We start from the raw sequence: 21,209 nt of genomic DNA, 5'->3' as shown, positions 1-21,209 counted from the left end.
CGCACAATTCATACGTTGCAACTGAGGGTCGTGACATTGGCTACATGGCCATCGTTACTACGGTAGGAGGCATATTATGGTTTATTTCCTTCTCCGAGAAAGTTCAAGCCTCTTATTTTGCTCTTGTATTTTAATTTTCAATTTGACTACAAAACCTGATATCACGGTAAGTGGATATTTTTCTTCCATGACAATGTCACTCCAAAGCACAAGAAAAATGGTCAGCCTGTCTGGACAGCAGCTGACATTATATATTATTCAACGGTTATTATGTGACTGTCATTTCGTTATCTTCATTATTATGCAATCATTTAATTCCCCTGTGAATTTACCTTTAAAGGCCATTGTGTTTTTTCCCTCAAGATCATTTGCAAGTAATCTCTACACTCGCATGGATTGTCGAGTCCAGCTCCTAAACACATCTCTTCTTACCGTCTGGGAAGGAAGGCAATTACAATGACCCAGGTGTGTATACACCAAGCTGGTTGCCAGGCAACTATGCAGATGCCAAAGCTAATGGATACTACACATGGATATGCCCCCCAGCGCAATAAACCCTCAAACTGAAAACTCTGTTGCCAGGAAACGTACTGGTACCTCCCACCACGCAAAACAAAAACCATCAAAAATGCAACAGGTCTGGCGGGCCTGGGGCGTGCGTGCGTGCGTGCGTGCGTGTGTGTGTTCTAGTTTGTGTGTGTGTGTTTGCGCGATTGTGTTCTAGTTTGTGCGTCGTAGTGCAACTCACTGAAATCGATGAGGAAGCGTCCGTAGCCGCGGCGCTGGTACTGGGGGAGGATCATGATGCAGGACACATTGTACTTCTGTTGACAGTGCTTCTCCTGCAGACAGGACACACAGACACACCTCAGAGCAGGAACATTGAGCCAGCCAGACAGAGAGACAGAGACAGAGACAGAGACAGTGTGTGTGTGTGTGTGTGTGTGTGTGTGTGTGTGTGTGTGTGTGTGTGTGTGTGTGTGTGTGTGTGTGTGTGTGTGTGTGTGTGTGTCTAAGGGTAGACACTTTAGGGTCGTGTGCTTGATGGCTTGATGTAGATAGTGGTAAGATGACCACCCATCACCCCCCAGCTAATTGCATTGCTTTTAGCAGCAAGGTCGCATCTTAATGTGGGCACCTGCACACTGAAGCGAGGTCGTTCAGCGCAGAGAGAGAAAGCATGTGTGGTGGAAAGATCTCCTGTGTGGCTTAATGTTTTTGTTCTCATTTAACTGGAAGGCATCGCCACTTATTTCTGCTTTAATTGGGGCTTGGGCGTTTGCAGACATCAGCAGCTGTCTGGCTTTCCGGAACCTATTCACGTGTAAAGATCTGGTAAAACACTACCACGTTCCCAAAATACAGTCAAGTCAATGGCATGGAAATATTTTGCAAGCGCTTCGAGGCAAGAGATGGTATGGGGCGTTGGGCTCGGGTCGTTTGGCGTCAGAGTGGGCGGGGCGGAGAAGGGCATACCTTGGAGAAGTACCCGACCAGGTGGCAGCCCTTGCTGTCGTTCTGGGTGAGCACGTAGAAGAGGAAGGGCTCCACGTCGTAGTACAGGGTCTTGTGGTCCAGAAACAGCTTGGCCAGCAGACACAGGTTCTGACAGTAGATTGTACTCACGTTGCCGTCCACCTGTGGGGGTGGAAGGAGACAGGGGGATGAGGTGGGAGGGAGATAGGCGGACTACGAGGCGGTCTGATAAACTGTGATAAACGCTCCTTGAAGCCAAGCGAAACAGAGCAAGCAGAGACACTACCACCCGCACACACACTGCCATCTAGCCTCCCCTCTTGGGTCCGAGACCGAGAAGCCAACAGAGAGCTAGCCTCGAGTGAATGACAATAGAGAGATAGCAATAGCAAGAAACAGTGAGAAGCCTGTTGGCTCGCTGCCAAGCCTCTGAGCACCTTAGCTGAGTGGACAGGGTACGATCGTGGCACACACACCAAGCCGTCTAGGGCTGCAGAAAGCCCTTAAGAGAGCACTGCCATTCCGGTTCAAGGACCAAACAGTGCACTGGACACCAGCTCGACTCTACGACCTGCACATGACAGGAGGCAGTGCCGGTAGAGAGCAGAGAGGCGTGCGGGCGGAGAGAGCTTGATGTGCCAAGTTGGCTCCCGGCCACAAGTTCGAGAAACAGACGAAAGACATCCGAGCCCGGTCTCTCTGGTCGAGGGACGAGTCGTCCAAGCAACTAACAATGAATACAGGGAAGACGGAAAATAACCAATGCCTAAACTAACAGATTTGGACACTTGCCGTGAAAGACAAACGCAAATTGATGCATCAAAATGATCCGACACAATCCAGAGCAATAGTTCAACAAAACTAACAGAGTTGAGAACTTCCCTTGAAAAAAGGTGTCATTGATACATAAAAAGAATCCTACAAAATCTGGACGATCTTGGTGATTCCTGTATCCAGGGACGTCTGCATTCCATCCACGCTCGCCTGCAATCGCCTGCGTGGCTGCCGCACTGATTGTAACCGTGTCATTTGCGGGATCGGTCATTTTACCTCCTTTCTCCCTCCAATCTGGAGCTACCCTTTCCCCCCCCCCCTCTCTCAGCCGCGACCACTCCACAGGTTGGCAGGTGTACCTCGCCGGAGCCTAAACCACAGGGCGCCAGACCTCACCTCAAAGACGGAGACGTCGTCCTTCCTGTAGATCTCGTTGGCGGGCGGGTGGAACCAGCTGCACTTCCTCATGTGCTGGTAGAGAATGCTGCGGCTCTTCATGTAGCGCAGGCAGAACTCACACAGGTAGAGCTTAGGGAGCCTAGGAGGAGGAGGAGGAGGAAGAGGAAGAGGAGGAGGTGGAGGAGGAAGAGGAAGAAGAAGAGGAGGTGGAGGAGGAGGAGCAGGAGGAGGGGGAGGAGGAGGAGGAGGGGGAAGAGGAAGAGGAGGTGGAGGAGGAGGAGGAGGAGGAGGAGGAGGAGATAAAGTGTTATAAGATTAATCTCGAGGTAAATATTAGCCAGTAGAGAGAGGGCTGCATGAAAAGCAGAGACTTTCCCCAACTGGACACTTAGAAATGTGCTAAATCAGCCGCAGCAAGAAAACGCTAGGTTAATATATTCAAAGCAGGTATGCAAAGCAGGGTCCCCGGTTAGAAATGAGGAACTGAGCTGTTAAGGGTCCCACTCCAGTCATTTTTCACTAAATTAGCTCACACACTGTCTATTAGCCGGCTCTTGCTCCTGCCGTGTGTTCCAATACAACGCAAGCTCATGACATTTCATATTTATTTTGAATTTTCCGCTACTTAACACATTTTTTATTAGAGTTAGGGTTAGGGCTTGGTGCGTGGAGCCTCACCTGCTGTACTCTTGGGGGTAGGGGGACGAGTACCACGTCTGGATCTCGTACTTTCCGAACTCGATGACCGACGGGCATCGCATCTGAGGGTCCGGTGGGCCCTTCACACCCACTTTCTGCAGGAGGTCAACCAATCAAGCTTTATTTTCTTCACGCTTTCATGCAACAAGAGTGCAACATAAATAGGCTAAGGGAAAACAAGTTTAAAATAACAAAATCAGAGAATCTAAAGTAGATCCAAACTAAATGTAGTTGATTAAGTAGAGTTTATGTCGATGTAATCGTTTATGATGTATAAAAGAACAAAGAGATAGGGATTAGCATGGGGTGGCCAGACAGATTAAACACTAGGGATTAGATTACACCCCCCCTGATTATTGAGGCTAATGAGCTGTGGAGCATCAGAAGAAAAACACCAACGCTCAACATCCAATTGGGTTCAAAGTGCACTTCATGCTCAGTGAGGTGTGTGAACTACGACACACTTGCGCACACTAATGTACGATTACCAGTGGAATTCTGTCAGGGGCTGGGCTCCCATGCACTCGCGCTAGCAGCCAAATAGCTTTGACTCTTAACAATTAGCATGCATAAGGCATGCTGATGGCTATGAGTCACCTGTGTGTCTGTGTGCGTGCGTCTGTGTGCGTCAGTGTGTATACCTGCAGAGCCAGCTCCTGGATATGTCTGAACAGCTCGATGTCCTTCTCCGTCAGGTTCTCGTGGCCGGGCAGCTTCTCGTCGTCGCTGCAGTCTTGATTGTCTGGAGGACAGCAGACAACACCGTGTGTAAACACCAAACAGAACCTGGATTATCTAGGCTAGGGGGGCTAGAGAGGGGTCTAGGGTAACGTGCTAAAAGTAGGGGTCTAGGGTAGGTGTTCTAGGGTAGGTGTTCTAGGGTAGGTGGTCTAGGGTAGGTGGTCTACCGAAGGGGTCTAGGATGGGGGCTCCAGAATAGTGCAGGGGAGGGGGTCTAGAGAAGGTTATTTAGGGTAGAGGCCTGCCAGGTAGCCCCATATTGTAGGGTAGAGGCCTACAGTAGGGGGGTGCCAGGTAGCCCCCTACTGTAGGGTAGCGGCCTAGAGCAGGGGGCTGCCAGGGGGTTGTCCTTACCCATCCGGTCGTCTCCGTCCTTGCGGTTGGCCTTCTTGCGGATGCGGCACTGCTGCGAGTAGTCCACCGCCTCCTGCCGCGCCTTGCGGCCCTCCGGCGACGGCGTGAAGAACTTGGTGAGCGCGTCGATCAGCCCTTTGGTCTTCTTGTTGAAGCGCAGGCTGCCGCTGTCGCCGTCCTCGTTGTCCTCGCGCAGGGAGAACAGCAGCCGGTCGTCGCCGGGGTAACCCTCGCACGACGAGCTGGACGACGAGTCGGGCGAGGCCGAGCGCCGCCGCCGCCCCCGTCCCACCAGCTTCTTGAAGGGCCTCCCGGGCCTGAGCGAGAGAGAGACAGGAAGGGGGGGGGGGGGGGGGGTGAGTGAGGAGACCTGGAGAGAGCGGGATGTGGATGCGGGCTGACGCGCCGGGGAAAGCGACCGTCTGTTTACTGTTCAGTCCGAGAAGGGCTGAGGTGAGCCAAGGGCCATGCGCACTTTCACGCATGGCCACTCACACACACCCACACCCAAGCTTCATGGCATTGCTAAAGGCACTGCGGGATGCTGGCACCCTCACTGATAGAAGGCAGGAATATGACTAATTAAATCATATTTTTGGAAAATGGTAGCGTTCGGAAAAAGACCAACATAACATAGGTTAATTAAACAATAACCCATTTCCATTTGGTTTATTCCACCTCTGTTTTTAGCTTTGGCTGTGTACTCCAGGTTGCTGGCTTGCCTCGTGTGTATTCACACAGTTGGCAGGCAGGGGCCCCCTTGCTGTGCTTCTCAGCATGGGGCCCCAAAACACTGAACAAGCAGGGGGCCATGTTTCTCGTCTCCTACCTGTTTTTAGGTCGTCCCAACGGTGCATTGTAGCGCCGTTTGATTTGTGCCGCCTTTTCGTGTAAGAGCTTCCTTCCCCCCTTGTTCCTGGGCTGGCAGATCTGACAGATCCACATGCCTGGTGGGAAGAGAGAGAGAAAGATGTAGAGAAAGAGAGGGCGTCGGAGACAGAGAGAAAGAGAGGGCATGGGAGATGGAGAGAAAGAGAGGGCGTGGGAGACGGAGAGAAAGAGAGGACGTGGGAGACAAAAAGAAAGAGAGGGCACGGGAGATGGAGAGAAAGAGAGGGCGTCGGAGGCAGAGAGAAAGAGGGCATGGCAGATGGAGATTGAGGTAGAAAGAGACAGTAAAGACAGAAAGATTGAGGGGAAAAGAGTGAATGAAACGGGATAGAAAAAGAGTAAGAAAAAGCATGAGATGGGACCAAGAAACAGAGGAGGATTTGACCGTCATCCCAGGCTGCCGTTAAGGTGGAGCCGGTGTCAACGGTGGGTCACAGTTACAGTCTAAAACGTGATTCGGTTAGTGTGTGAAAAAACGACTCTAATTGAATGTATGGATTCGTTGCTGCACCTATCTAAACCCGAACCTCACAGGACTCCGGGAGATTGGTTGTGAAGATGCACATGGAGAGTTTTGAACCAAACAGACAGAATGTGACCGGAGGGTCAGACGGTGTACCTTTGGGCATCCTCGTGAGTGGGGGGTCACAGCACTCCATGTGGAAGCCGCGGTCGCACGAGTCGCAAAACAACATGTTCTCCTAGGGTGGGAGGGGTGCGGTCGGGATAGGGGTGAAGGGGACACAAATTAAGTAAATGAGTCCATTAGCCACTAAAACTACTAATCCACTTTGCCATTATCCCTGTAATCTGTTTAAGGTCATTGCCGTGTTTGTGTAGGAAGCAAAGTGGTCATTTTCTTTACCCAACGGGGTAAAGAAAATTACGCTGTAAAGATTTAACGACACACAGTCGATATCTCCTCATTTTGTTTTATTTCCAGAGTCAATGACGGGGTTTACGAGCGTGCTTTACTCAAAAGCGTAGGTATACGTTATCATTTCAGTGCTGATCACTGGAACCGGGGGTGATTAATAGGACCCACGGTAAGAATCAATAAAGACAAAACCGCAGGGAACTTGACGGTGCATTTCTTGCAGAAAATATGTTACATTTCAATTTGGGCTGGATGATCACATAAACACTATGGGCACAGCTGCACATGGCCCCCCAACACACGACCGGGCCTCTACTCACCGCGTTCTTGCCCTGGTCCTGGCAGCTGCTGCAGGTCTTGCACTCGATGCACTGCCACCAGAGGGCTTTGACCCTGACCGTGAGCTCCGGGGAGAACTTCAGACAGGACGGGTGGCCTGCAGAACAACAGCACACACAAGACGTCTCAATCTGATAACATCCAACGCAACCTTGAAAGGAAGCTGAGGATTTGCTCTGGACAACAACAACAATTCAAAGTCAGTGCGAACACAGGGCATGTCCAGATAAGGACATAAACAAAAAGCACATGCCTCAACCTGCAACACCCGGAGGGAGTGAGGCCTCTTGGGACTAGCTTGGGGTCCTGATTTGGATCTAGATCAGGGCCCCTGGGTAGGGCTGGTCGATATTGCAAAAATTATTATCACGATTATTTTTTCGATATTGATCACGATATATAATTTCATACTGCTGAAGCCTGAAGAGAGTGTTCATTAGTTAAACCATACAGTTTTGTTTATTGCCATATTTGTGATAAGGGAAATCCACAAAAGTGGATGAACAAAGGCCCTGGCACATGGACTGAACTTTAATCTATAAAATATGAACTACATAGTGCTTTAGTAAGTGCAAAATGTAAACATTGTAAAACCAGGTGATATGCTACATAAAATAATGTGTTTAAAACTAAAAAGATCTGTGAGTGACTATCACATTAAACTCCTTTGGCAGGGAGGCAACAATCTCAAATGTTTGTAGAGGTTTATTTCTGTTGTGTGATAAGGTAAATCCATATCAGAACAGTTTTTTTTTTTTTACTATTCTTTTTTGTTTGTTTTTCTATATCGAGCATTTATGTCTAATGCTTATCGTCGTAATCGGCGTGAGTTATATCGCGATTAATAATTGTATATCGAATTATTGCCCAGCCCTAGCCCTGGTTCAAAACAAGGGTGCTGGCTCCTGGTCTGGGTTTATACGTTCGGTCGGCCCGTTGACTCACCGCTGTTTCCGCAGTCGGCGCAGGAGATGAGCTCCTCTGGATTCTTGTCGCGGTTCTGCTCCTTGGTGCCCAGGCAGAAGCTGCAGATGGGGATGGGCTCAGCGACGGGCTGAGAGGGACAATAGACGTGTGGAGACAAGAGGGGGGGGAGAAGGGGAGAAAGAAAGAAAGAAAGAAAGAAAGAAAGAAAGAAAGAAAGAAAGAAAGAAAGAAAGAAAGAAAGAAAGAAAGAAAGAAAGAACATTAGAACGAGGCTGCAAGAGTACGGACGGAAAAGGTGTCGATTGTTCGGGGCATGATGGTTTGTGCATGGTGGCAACAAAGGTCACTCCAGACTAGTGATCGACCGATATATATATATTTTTTTCCTTCGGCATGATTTACAGACAGTTCAATAAATGTTCTTTTTTTTTTTTTAATTGAGACATTGTAACATTTGTTATCATTGTGTCATTTTTCTGATGTAAATTGAGGGAGGCTTAGCCTGGAAATCCAAACCCACATCTAGAAAGCTGTAGGGTCCGTCAACGAGTAATGAAAATGGCCCAACTCGAGGGGCGGCACCAAGCATGCATTTGAAAATATCAATGGATAACACACATTGGATAACACTACAACCAATCAGAAGAATACAAGGGGTGACGTATCCAGACCAGTGGCACTAACCAATAGATAAGACACTTGCCGTATCCGTCGGTAAAACAGCAACGCTTTCGGCCCGCCTATATTGATACATCGATGTGATTGATTAATGTTCTGGGCCAGGGGAGGCCCAGAGTATACACGAGTATATTGCTCGTTCCCAGAGTGACTGACTGAGCAAATTCAAATTGTGCTCTCGCGAGAACTCTGGATTTCCACGTTATCGGCTCAAGAAAATGGGTTTCGGCGTATCGGTTATCGGCTAAGGCTGAAGGAAAAAAAAATCTGTATCGGCCCTAAAAAAATCCATATCGGTCGATCCCTACTCCAGACTGCATGTGTGCAGCGTTATGGAGCGACAGACCATAATGAACAGAACTCAGGGGACCAGAGTGCAGGACGCGTGCACACGTGGGGCTGCAGGTGCTTACGTTTGCCTTGAAGCATGCCACTTGGATGCTCAAGAGCCTAGGGTGATGTAATCGTTTATCTTGATGTTCCTCTGTATACTGACACACATGCCCACTCACACACCGCGTCAATACTGGCATTGTGTAACCCTGCGCTGTGTTGCGCTGCCCCCATGACCTGCAAGGTAAACATCTTTAAGATCACCATGGTTTCGTGGTGCTTGTGCGTACACGGAAAGTTGCGTGCACGTGAAGGTGTGCTTATGTCTGTATATATCCTTGGGAAGCCGTGGGCTCGCTGCTTGTCTGGGGTAAAGAACAACAACCTCTACCTAAAATACAATAAACAACAATTTCAAAACCTCATAAGACAGCATAATTCTTCGGCTAAGGTTAGAAAAACGTTTCCCCTGGCTGAGAGGGTATGGTAATGTGGCAGTGGTCAAAGAGCGGTTGTGGGGGGCAGGGGGGGTCTGTGCACAGCGCTTCACACAGGCAGGTCCAGGCAGGGAGGAGACAGGGACAACCGCTTGATTTATAGGGTTCATTTCCCCCTCTGAGTCACCTCACATCCAGACACACACACACACAGAGGACACTAGCAAGGTGGGGGGGGGGGGGTGGTGTGTGTGTGTGTGTGTGTGTGTGTGTGTGTGTGTGTGTGTGTGTGTGTGTGTGTGTGTGTGTGTGTGTGTGTGTGTGTGTGTGTGTGTGTGTGTGTGTGTGTGTGTGTGTGTGTGTGTGAGAGACAAACTGGAAGATGAAGCAGTGGAAAAGAAGGGTATGGGTACCGCGATAAGTATTAGCGGCAGAGCCTTATTTTATTTCCTCCAGCTTAATTATGTCTTAATGTAAAACCTGGGACTGCATTATACAAGTAATAGTTCATGAGCCTCATGGCTATAATATATCTCCTTTGTACATTACATTATGCATAATACAATCACAAAAGGTAGTCAAAGGTTAAGCATAGACACCTTCACTTCAGGGAAAGCTGCCTCTTCATTGGATTGACCCTTCCACACTTATTAGCTGGGACTTTATTGTATTTTAATGTGGTAAGGTGAGCAAACAAAACAATGTAAACACATGACAGAATGTTGGTCGCTCATCCATTGCACCGAAAATCGGAGGGAAACTTACAATGGTTTCTTGTTGCAGACAATTGTAATGAAGCAACAACAACTTTGTGCGGTCTTGGGTTATTTCGTTTGCTGCATCTACAAATTAAAAATAACTCCCATTTCCACTATATGGTCACTGAATAATTTAATAACGGCTGTTTTGACCGCATCTACTTAACGTAATCATCCGAATATATTTCGATGGCACCACAACTGACCGCAACACATTTGAATCTCAGGAAGTTCAAGTATACCCAGCTGAATACGTTATTATTTCCAGTTCATGGAAAAAGTGAAGATTCAACCCATAAGTTTGGACGATCCCATTCCCACCTTACACAAACCGAACCAGAGTAAGCAGACCAAGACCTCTGTTTTAAATCAGACCAGATTTTGTTTGTATGGTCAGAGTTCCCATGCTTATACAAAACACCCAACACTCACCGCACTATGGGGAGAAACACTCCAGGCTCAAATTAAAAACGGAATAAACAGCGCCAGTGTGAAAGCACCTTAAGTGAATCACCGTTTGCGCAAAAAAAAACGGGGGGCTAGATTCAAAGAGAGAATGAGACCCAATCAGAGACAACACTCAACTACAGCAATACGGGGCGAGGCGGGAAAGGAAAATGGGCGGACAGAGGAAATGAAAAACAGGGAGAGAGGGAAACCGAAAGAGGGCGAGGAGGATAGGAAGGGAGAGGGGAGAGAAAAACGCAGCTTAGAAGCCGCCTGCGTGAGACCAACAACTCAATCACCCTGACACTTAACTCCTTGTGCACCAGAGGTCAACCTCGCACGCCCGCCTACTCGTGATCGAGTGAGGGGCCAAGAGATAGAGAGCCGATCCCTCACACACACAGAATGCTAGGGAAACTAGTTTGTGGACTGCCACTGTAAATGAGACCCAGACGGAAACCGAAAATACAGAAAGAAAACTAAAATCATTCCCGCCAGTGACAGGAATACAGAAAAAGACAAACCTCAAATTCCTTCCAAGAGCCCACGCCTCTATCTCTATGTGGCTCACACTCGCCTCATCCCTCTCCCCCCCTGCCATCCCTCAATCTCTCCATTCCTCCCGTCAGTCCCCCCTAGTCTCCCTTCTTTCCTCTCCCCCCCCTCACTGCTACACCCAAATCTCCCTAAGCCAATATTGGCTGTGAAGGAACTTCCAACAGCCAGTAATCCTCTGGGAGCCGGCGTTTTTTTTTTATGTGTGAAGCAAGTAATTGCTCATGTTTCTTTTTCAGGCCAAGGGTCCGCGCGCCGCTATGGCCGGCAGGGTCGCTTTCCTGACGACTCGGCAGGAAAGTTTGCAGAGGGCCAGGGAAAGGAGCCAGAGACACAAGACACGCCCATGTCAACAGCAAGGCTTGGCGGACTTGACCTGTCACCCTGTACTAATCCAGTGCCAGAAAACAACCACCACAGAACAGGTTCAGCAGGTTAGAGGTCTGCCTGGGGCCGAGTGACAGACAGCAAGGCTCCAGGACACTGGCTTGTAGCAGTTTTGTTTCACGAATAGCAATGCCCAAACACCAAACAATTTAGCCCTAGAGCACGACAGCCAACGGTCTACTTCCTGCTCGAGTCGCGGATAGACAGGCACAATGGGCACTGGACCTGTTGGAATTTTGGTTATTGTTGTGAAGCTCTGCCTTCAAGCATTTCTATGCACGTCTTAAAAAGGCATCTTCCCAGTTCAGTCCTTTATTCAAATCTTGGGCTTTGCTTCATCATTCAGGCAAAGGCAAAAAATAGTTCTCGTAGTTTTGCTGCATATTCATTGACATAGATATTTGTTTATATCCATTAATAATGGTGTCTGTGACAGCACATTAATAATGGCACTTGTTCATAAGTTGTTTGCCGTCTGACTTACCAGCTGAAGTATTTAATATAATAATAGTCAGTCATAAACAGAAGACACAAATATTTTCTTTTCTGAGCCATAAGCTCCAAATGTTTGCAGATATTTGTTCTAGATGAATAATGCCTCGATGTCGCTACGTCTTCTTTGTTTGTGCTGCCCAGGCCCCATGCCATTTGTGGTTGTCTACGACAAGGAATCAAACAGAACAACACTGTGGCCTTGTTTATTTATTTGTTTCAAGATCATCTTGGTACAAGCAGCCCCCGGCCAATGGAGACGAGAGAGAGGGCAGAGAAAAGGAGACCAGAGCAGGATATCGGCAAAGTGTAAAGGGCGGAGAGAGAAAGAGGGATGGGAGGAAAGCACTCCCCTTGTCCTGACTCTAGTCAAGGTTTTCATTAGCATGAGACTGATCTCCATGACCCTTCCACACACACACACACACACACACACACACACACACACACACACACACACACACACACACACACACACACACACACACACACACACACACACACACACACACACACACACACACACACACACACACACACAAATCAACAACAAGAAAATGCTATATTTCAACCTAGGCCTCATACGCACGTCGGAACACATGCACCAACACAAGGAGGAGGAGGAAGTATGGATTTCTGTTGGCGACAGGCTGCTGATGGCAAGCGAACACTGCTCAACGTCCCTGGTGGTGTCGTCCAACAGCTGGTGGTCCACATCCTGGTCCAGCAGCTCTTTAAATACCTCTGGCTCACGCCAAGACCCTCGCAGCATTCTCCCAGCATGCTAATGTAACGTTACAGCACATCACTCTCTTGGCAGGGCTGTTCAGAAGGCCAATTCGTCCATTGAAGACAAACTAAACACTAATCGCAGTTCCAGAGTTTGTAACCTGCAAAGTGGATGCCAACAGGAAACGCTGGAGAGCGACTGCCAAAAGGCAAAGCTTTACAGTTCAGCGTGTTTATACAAAAAATGGACAATTAGATGTACAATGCATCACATCAAAGGCTGTAGAAATGAGGATCCACCCAAAACAACTGGCCGGGGAATAGAAAGATAATATACATCTTCTGCTACAGAAAGCCATCGCTCAAACCCTTAAAGATTAGTTATGGTTGGACGTCGACGCAACGCAATGACCGACCCGGTCGCTTCAACGCAGTACTAAACCTCTTTTGGTTCTACGTCGGGTTTTGGTAAGCGGCCCAATCACAGCCCTTGCTGCGTCGCCTCGATGCAAGGTTAACATTTTTGGGTGGTGCACGTCAGGCTCTTGCGGTGGACGCAAGGAGGGTCCGCAAAGACGTAATGTGTCCGTAAACCCCCTTGCGCTGCTTCGACATCCAACCATAACTAAGCCTTTACTCCTAACATTGGGTAGTGTGGTAATCTCCAGCCCTCAGTGTGTGCGGCATGTTCCCGATTGAAGAGAAGCACCCATCAGCAGAGAGGAAGGGAGAGAAAGGAGAGGGATGCATCTCAGGCATGTAATCGATGTCTGGAGGCATTTTGCCGTCACCGTGCCCTCAGCGACTACACCTAGTGTGTTCACCTTGAACAAACGCTAACGACTGCAACTACGAGGACGTGTTTGTGTGTGACGGAGCCTTTGTGTGGAGTGGACGGATGGATCGGGGGACAGGAGGGGCATTACATGGTGGATAAATACGCCCATTACAGTTCATGACGACCTGCGTCTAATGTGACACCGCGATTACCTCTTCAGAGAACAGCAGCCATTAGCCAGACTGCCGGCATCAGCCTGACTAGTTAGGGGAGATCAACAGCACATTTGGAGGGAAATGGCGACAACACCCCCCCCCCACACACTGGATGCGTGTGCGCGTGTGATATTTTCACACGTCCCCTGGATGACACCCGGCGGAGGGCCGTGGGGAACTCTGGTTCACCCCGCTCCAGCTGCTGGGGAGGGCAACCGCGGGGCAGAGATCGCTCTCCACCAATATGACGGCTGTGGGACGTCTATATCTCACACACACACACACACACACACACACACACACACACACACACACACACACACACACACACACACACACACACACACACACACACACACACACACACACACACACACACACACACACACACACACACACACACACACACACACACACACACACACACGGCCATAGCCTCATATTGCTAACGGGTGCTCTGGGAGGCAACAAGGTTTGATATCCATGAGTCTGTGACCCCTTGGTGACTCCGCTTCCCCCCCCCCCCTCCATGGCCTGGCAATGACCCCCTGTGAGGGGGGGTCCATAGTGCTCCAGCTAAACCAAGGCAATGGGGAGTATACAAATATCCCCCAACACCACCATGGGGTCAACGCTGTGCTTAGAAATTTGTTATTATTTGCATCCCTTACTGTGGCATTTCTTCCCCCTCTGAAGATCATAACAGCTGACGATGGCAAGCAAAGGACAATACCATACTCACAGTCAGTGGAGATAGTGCACACACACACTAGGGATGGGCAAAATGATTATTTTCCGGGAACTAGTTCTTTCAGTTCAGTTCACTATAACGATTTGTTTATTTGATTCGTTCGTTTTGATTCGTTCGTTCGTTACGTCAGATTACGTCATTTGGTGTCTGCCGCCCCCCCCCCCCCGCGAGACGGCCGTGAGCATAATTTAAACCACTTCTAGGCTCTAAACCCCGTGGAAATCGAGAAGATACACTATATAGTATAACCAAACGTCCCACCAATATTTATACCACTTGCTTACTCTCTATATTTCATTCATGGTTTTACATTTATAATTTTATTTTACTTTACATTTAATTCTTCATTGTTCAGGCATTACAGAACTTTCATGGTCATAAATAAAAAATACGAACTGCAGTTTAATTTCTTTGTTTGTTCTTAAATTGACGTAGAATGGAGCAAAGACTCCTGGGATTGGGAAATGCGTTTATCCAATAAACAGATGGAGGTCAAGTCTATTTTTCGAAAAAATTTAGGGGGATATGAGTGGCCCCACGTCGAATGGTATGACCCAAGATACGTCAGACAGAAAGCGCGCATATTCGACGGTACCGCCTTTTCATTGGTTTACCCAGGTGCCATTGCAACACCATTGCTACCTCTCATTGGCTGAATCTTTGAGAACGTTGTAGACTCAATCAATATAAGTCGCGAGGAGACGAAGCTCTGTTCGTTTGTATATTTTATTTACGTGACCATATTTTTGGTTTATGTTTAAAAAAAAGAATCAAAGAACCAGTTCTTCTTGTTTTGGGGAACCAGTTCCTGTCGTTCACGTTCAGGATTCGTTCGTTGTAACGAATCGGTCGCGACCGACACATCCCTAATACACACACACATTACACATTCCCACGCAACCAGGATATTCCTTATGTTTTGATCGGCTATTGGTGTGCATTGAAGACTCCAACGTCGGTGTCATCAATATTTAATCCGTTACAGATGTAATGCCAGTCACCTCTGACTCAGACATCCTCCACAAAATAGAGACTGCAGTGCAGACAGTAACTGAAGCATGCAAGCTCAATATTTTGCCAATAACTGTGTCTGCTCCGCACAACTCCAGAATAGTATAATATAACTGCCAGATACAACCTTAAACACAACATATCAAGTAGATATCATAATCTTTAATGGTTGATGCCTTCTGCTGATAAGATATCTCTAGGGTGACAACAACACATACAGGAAGTAGAGCTAGAGGGCGAGAACAATGCAAATAAACCACTTCCTTCATGCAGCGCCATCAACAAATGAAAAACTATAAACCATTAACACCCCATAAAAAAAAGAAGCAAATAAACAACTAGCACCGACAGGGTGTGGTTCCTTGTCACCCTTGCACTACCAGAGTAGAGCTAGTCGTCACTGGTGAGGTTTGACCAACCGGGCCAGACAGGACCATGTGACCCCTATGCTCTCTGGGTTAATCCCATGGAGTGTGTGTGTATATCCTTACCAAGCAGTCGCCATGGCCACACACAAACACCTGTCTGGCTAAAGGCAGTCAAATGCAAACCACACCACAGCATGTGTGGCCAAAGAGGAGTGCAATATATCTATATGGGGGACGAGAGAAAAATGTCCATCAATAGATATTTCCCTCTATCCTTCATATCGATATTTAACCATACGCCATTATTTTAAATCATTCTGATCCTGCTCTTCTCTCAATACACGTGCGCGACAAATACAGAAACAACCTGCACATCTTTTTTGCACGAAACCTCACGAAAGTCCTGCAACAGTCTGAGGCAAAACTTTATTATATTGAAAGAAAAGCACCATTGGAGATTTGAGACTTGAAACTGTGTCTCTTACTTAAATATTTATTTAGCTTTTTATACGTCAATATATATATATATTTTTGTTTTTAATTTGTGACAGTCTTGCTCTATGTCAGTTCCAAATAAGACAAAAACAGAAAGTGCCTTATTTATTGATTTGTATTTAGTTGATAGGGTTATTAAAAAGTAGTCATGAGGGATGTGGTTATTCCGGGTAGACGTATTTCATAGTATTTAAAGAAAATGTACTATATCGCAATATAAATCGTTATCGAGATATGAAATTACCCATATGGTGATAGAAGATTTTGTCCATATCGCACAGCCCTATGTGGGCACGGAGGTTGATTATGCGACTTTATTTATGTGAGAGCAATCCCATCTCACCAGTCAAAGTCTACAGCTACAAGTGGCTCAATCCAATAGTGCACCGACAATGTAGGCGTTACGCTTTGTAATAACCAGGGGAAGGTTTCCCATGAGCGGTCCTGTTCCACATGTCATTGCCTCCCTCTTTCAACACGCTTCCCTCACTGCCCTGTCCATCAAGACACAAAAAATATCAGGCTGTCCAAATACATTGGTCATAGTTTAAAAAGAGTGATGTTTTACGTTCGTTACAGCCACTCGCCTGTCCCTCAATAGATCCAGACAGTGGAGACAGTGGTCTGGAGACTCAGACCACTGACTGAACCCTGGGGGGGAACTCTGAGCCAAGACTTTTGGCGAGACCTTAAAGAGGAGCAGCCCCTGCGGCACTGGGAACAAATCCGTGGAACAAAAAAGGTTTACAACCAATCAAATGAATCAAAAATGTAATCACCAGTCCCAATGAAAACGCACAGCAGGCTGTCACAGAAGTGGGGTAGGGCATGATTCCTGAGGCTTTGTCACTAGGCATGGCAAGAGGCCATCAAGCTATCCCATCAAGTTATGGGTAACGTACATCCTATATACTGTAAGACAAAACTATTATACCATCTCTATAAATCAAAGATTATGACAAAGTTCAGTGACGTATGATATGCTGTATCGAGTGTGTTTGTGTTCAACCACCACCGTATCCTCAAGGTGTGTGTTTGCATGTGCATGTGCGTGTTACACCCAGAGAGGGAGCGATACATTGATTCACAAAAACAAGTTGGAATATAAGCGGGAACATCACCGCTCAATGTTTCACCTCTGGACTCACCCCGGTCTGCCTGGCCAGACACCCAACACGGATCTCTTTGTTCCAATGACAAAGGCTAGCAGGATGCTGCGTGCGTGCGTGGCGTGGCGTTTCGCACTGCACTGCAGTACATCCACACTGTGTTTGTGGTTCACCTCTCATCCCTGCAAACTAAGTACTAAGGCCCAATCCCATTGCTACCCCTTACCCCTTCCCCTTCCCCCTCCCCCTTGTTTTGAAGGGGGAAGGGGAAGGGGTAAGGGGTAGAAATGGGATTGGGGCTAAGTAACTATGTTTTTTTGTAGGAACTGACGTCAACTAAGTATCAACAATGGCGCACACGAGCAGTGGTTGACCACTGGTCACTTTTGTTGAGAATTTTAGACTGTGTGTGGGCCTGGATTTGGGGTTACAGGTCGTATGAATTGACCCAAGAAAACATATTCCTTTTTTTACTCGAAAACATCACTAGAATACATGTGTTTGCATAGATCTTTGTGTGAGTGCGACTTGTTACACATGTTAGCACAGGGTCCAGTGTGTTTACACCCGCTAATGCATCCCTGCACACAAGAAACGACAAGTCAATTTGCATATTCCTCAGTAAACCGTTACTGTGTGCGGATGCATGTGTGTGCGGATGTGTATGCGCGTGTCCCTGCCCCTTTGAGCAGGAGGTTGGCGGCTGGCTCCTCTATGATCAGGTTACACAAGTGGGTGTGTTCCACCGCTCCTCTGTCGCCTGCATGTCTGAATCTCCTTCTTCCACTCCTTTGCTCTGCATCATCCCGCACCACCACATCCCGCACCACCACCACCACCACCACCGCCGCCGCCACACACACACACACACACTAACACATACACACGCCAGTAGCTCCCCCTCTCTTTTCGTTCACTGTCTGCTTGGAGAGCAGGGAGGCACAGAACATGCGTCATCCGGACCTCTTCCGATGGTACCACAAAACACCACACTTCACTCACTCGGTCTCTTCCTTCCTCCAGTCCACGTCTCTGGTTTCTCCTGTATCCCTCTCGCTCACCTCCCACCTCTTTCCGTCTCATACCTACCGACACCCTCTGACGAGGAGCCGCCCAGCAGCTGGTTCGCAATCCCAGCAGGGGTCCTCGGAAACCATGAGACTCTCCCGCTCCATCTTTTACCCTCTCTTTCTCCCCCGCCCCCCCCTTTTCACAGTCTCTTCGACCCCTTCCTTCACAGACACTAGGCTACTTTTGTACAGAGCTGAGGAGCCGCCTTCTACCCAGACGGAGAGACTCGTCTCACTCGCTGCACAAAGGAAACACAACACACCCACACACACAAACACGCACTCACATGCGCACCCCTGGAAGTCTCTTTCATACCCAAACATCTGAGAGAAATCCAACACGAACAGAGTTCCAGGTCCTGAGCTAAACTTAACATGCCCTTCACACAAAGTGTTGCGGACAGCCTAGCCATATCCCGGAGCAGGGCAATAGACAAGTGATGCACAACTGAAAGATGGTTTAATAAGCAGGGTTCAAAGTGTCGGCTGGAGATACATTATCACATCTCACTCAGCGCTGCACGTCCCAGAAGTCCGGCTAGCGGTGGAGCAGAACATCATGAGTAAGTCTTGGTGATAAACGTCTGAAACTGCCAAAGTTATGGATTGCCAACGAGTAGCCCAAAGGCTTGAATCATGCTGTATGCACTGCAGGACATGTCTCTACATTTAAATGGAGGTGTAAGGGCAGATGAAGGACATAGGATCTTCAAGCGTATCCTTTTTTTTTCCGAAAATGTATACCGATAGCACTAGACTTTAGCTACACTTATCTAAATCCACAAATTCCAGAATATAACCAGAAACTTTCTGAAAAGATATTAAGCCAGGAGGGACATCTCAAACCAAAATTCTCTTTCTAAAGCCAAATCTATCCAGATATAAAGTGCATGGGATACCTGTGTGGGCCAACACTACAACCAACTAAGGGGCAAATAGAAATGTAGTAAATATTGTTCCATCTTGCTTGACTGAGAGAATGGCCTTAACACGGCCATGGTTAACACTGCCAAGCCGAGGCATGTCAATTGTGTAAATAAATATGTTGACAATAGGTAACGGTTATTGTTGCCGAGACAGATGGGTTGATTGCAATTAGAAAACCAGGCCACTTGGCAAGAGGGTGTTCGGGATGTAATAACATGATGCATCAGTGCGAGTACGGAGGGACGTTACCTTGTCCTTCTCGTGGGGCAGCAGGCGCACGGGGGGCAGTGAGTCGATGGACACCGTGCCGGTCCCGTCCTCGTGCAGGCCGCTCGGGCCGCAGGTGGTCCCGCTGCGGCTGACCAGGCGAAACAGCGGGCCCTCCTTCTTGACGCGGCCGTGGGCCACCGCTCGCTTCAGGGCCACCCTCAGCTGCTGGTGGAAGAGGCCCGGCCCGATGGAGCCGCTGCCCGACAGGTAGGCCGCCACGTCCGCCTGGCATTTCAGGAAGCGCTCCACGCTCCTGTGGGTGGAGCCGCCGGCCTCGTGAAGCCCGTCCAGGGCCCGCTTGATCAGCTTGTTCCAGTCCAGCCCCGGCTTCTTGTGGGAGTGTGAATGAGAGTGTGAATGGGAGTGGGAGGAGCTACCTCCACCTCCGCTACTGTTCCCGCCCCCGCCCCCGCCCCCGCCACCACCACCTCCAAGCCCACTGCGGGGCTTGGGCAGGGCCAGGCGCCCTGGGTTCTCGGGGTCCTTATAGGAGTTGAGTCCCTTGTTGGAGATTTTGAGGATAGTGCCATCCTTGACACTGAGCTCCAACTGCTCCAGAACCGTCTTGCGGTCCAGCCCGTGCAGCATGGACACGGCATTGCAGATGCGCTCCTCCGACGGCCGCTGCTTTTGCTTCTTCACCTTCTTGATGGCCTCCAGGATCCATGTGGTGTACGTGGGGTTAGCTAACTTCACCATGGCTGCAGTCGGGGATGGGCGCAGAGGCCCCCTTTGAGGCCTGACTGCGATGTCCACAAACAAGAAAAATATGTATTCAAAAACTTATGTGGGGAAGGGAAGGGGTAGGGGGGCTGAAGGCCCAGGGAGGACCTGGCCTGCACCCTTTAGCGCTACGGCTGCTCCTCTCTCCTCCCCGAAGCCACTACCTTCCGACTAGCCCTTGTCCTGAGGCCGCGCAGAGAATGCCTCGGAGTCCAAGTGTGAGTAGCACGGTAGGGAGCAGCTCACCATAGCATAAGCTTCCGAGATACAACCCCCGCCTAAATGGTTACGAGCCGGTCCAGCCACCGGCCTCTCCCGGTGAGGCGGCGCAGCCTGGCTGAGAACGGGGTTTCAGGGACGGAGCTTCAGCTATGCTCAACAATGAAGCGTTTCTACGTCCACCGGTGACAAAACACGTCCAACTAAAGCGTTGGATCACTCCTGGGGATCAAATGGCTTTTCCTCCCAAGGGAGGGGTACAATGACCAGAGTCTCTCTCAGGAAAATCACCGTTTTGTTTCAGGTTATTTTTCTCAGATGAAAGAGGTCCAGAAAATGGAAGAAAAAGCAATATTAGTTTCTGTGGAATTGATAGGGAGACGATGGTCGTTGGGGAACCCTTGTCTTTTCTTATTCAGCGGGCAGGGCTTCTCGGGTCGGGGACCAACCATAGATCTCACCCCAGGAAGCAGCCCGCACTGATCACCTTCATGCCCATCGCACTTTAGTAGCCGACACACCCTGCAAAAACAGAGAACACACAGACAGGTTAGCAAACCGCCACTCAATAATCAAGTATGTGTACTTTTAAACAATCATATTATTAACTTGCTTTCCACATAGGGTGAGGCTCTAATTTAACAAAGAACAACAAAAGGTGTGATCACTTTCGGATATGCATTATTTGATGCTGAAGTGTGCACCACGCTCAAGGCATAAACACAGGACACAATCCAACAGGATTTTATGGACACTTAAGTATGACCTTATATTTAGACCAATAGATACAATAATCCCAACAGTGCATTGAATTGCTGAGATACTGGCATTGTTCGGTCAACAGAAGCAGCAAAAGAACATGCTTGTCCAATGTAAGTCGATAATATCCGTTTTGTTATCCAATTAATCTAGACCTAGGATAAGTGACAGGTGGGAGTCGTGGGACCATAACATAATCTAGTCTCAAACTTCTGTGATTT

The 21,209-nt window shown here is 48.4% G+C and overlaps 1 protein-coding gene across 2 annotated transcripts in view; it reads right to left on the bottom strand.

Moving 5' to 3' along the window:
* Positions 1-21,209, bottom strand: part of kat6a (K(lysine) acetyltransferase 6A) — a 31,580-nt gene that overhangs the window by 9,072 nt on the left and 1,299 nt on the right. For both annotated transcript variants that reach the window (XM_060054179.1, XM_060054181.1), the window contains exons 2-12: positions 19,267-20,751; positions 7,496-7,604; positions 6,532-6,647; positions 5,954-6,035; positions 5,273-5,390; positions 4,444-4,760; positions 3,990-4,090; positions 3,328-3,443; positions 2,647-2,788; positions 1,477-1,638; positions 749-842 (exon numbers count right to left, since the gene is read on the bottom strand). In XM_060054179.1, the coding sequence (XP_059910162.1) occupies positions 749-842; positions 1,477-1,638; positions 2,647-2,788; positions 3,328-3,443; positions 3,990-4,090; positions 4,444-4,760; positions 5,273-5,390; positions 5,954-6,035; positions 6,532-6,647; positions 7,496-7,604; positions 19,267-19,986 (2,077 nt within the window). In that variant the 5' untranslated portion in view covers positions 19,987-20,751. The remainder of the gene's footprint in view (positions 1-748; positions 843-1,476; positions 1,639-2,646; positions 2,789-3,327; positions 3,444-3,989; positions 4,091-4,443; positions 4,761-5,272; positions 5,391-5,953; positions 6,036-6,531; positions 6,648-7,495; positions 7,605-19,266; positions 20,752-21,209) is intronic.

Source organism: Gadus macrocephalus, chromosome 6, assembly GCF_031168955.1.
Source record: "Gadus macrocephalus chromosome 6, ASM3116895v1".
Lineage (NCBI taxonomy): Eukaryota > Metazoa > Chordata > Actinopteri > Gadiformes > Gadidae > Gadus > Gadus macrocephalus.
Note: the sequence above shows the minus strand (reverse complement) of the source record. Positions and strands in the feature narration are given on the sequence as shown.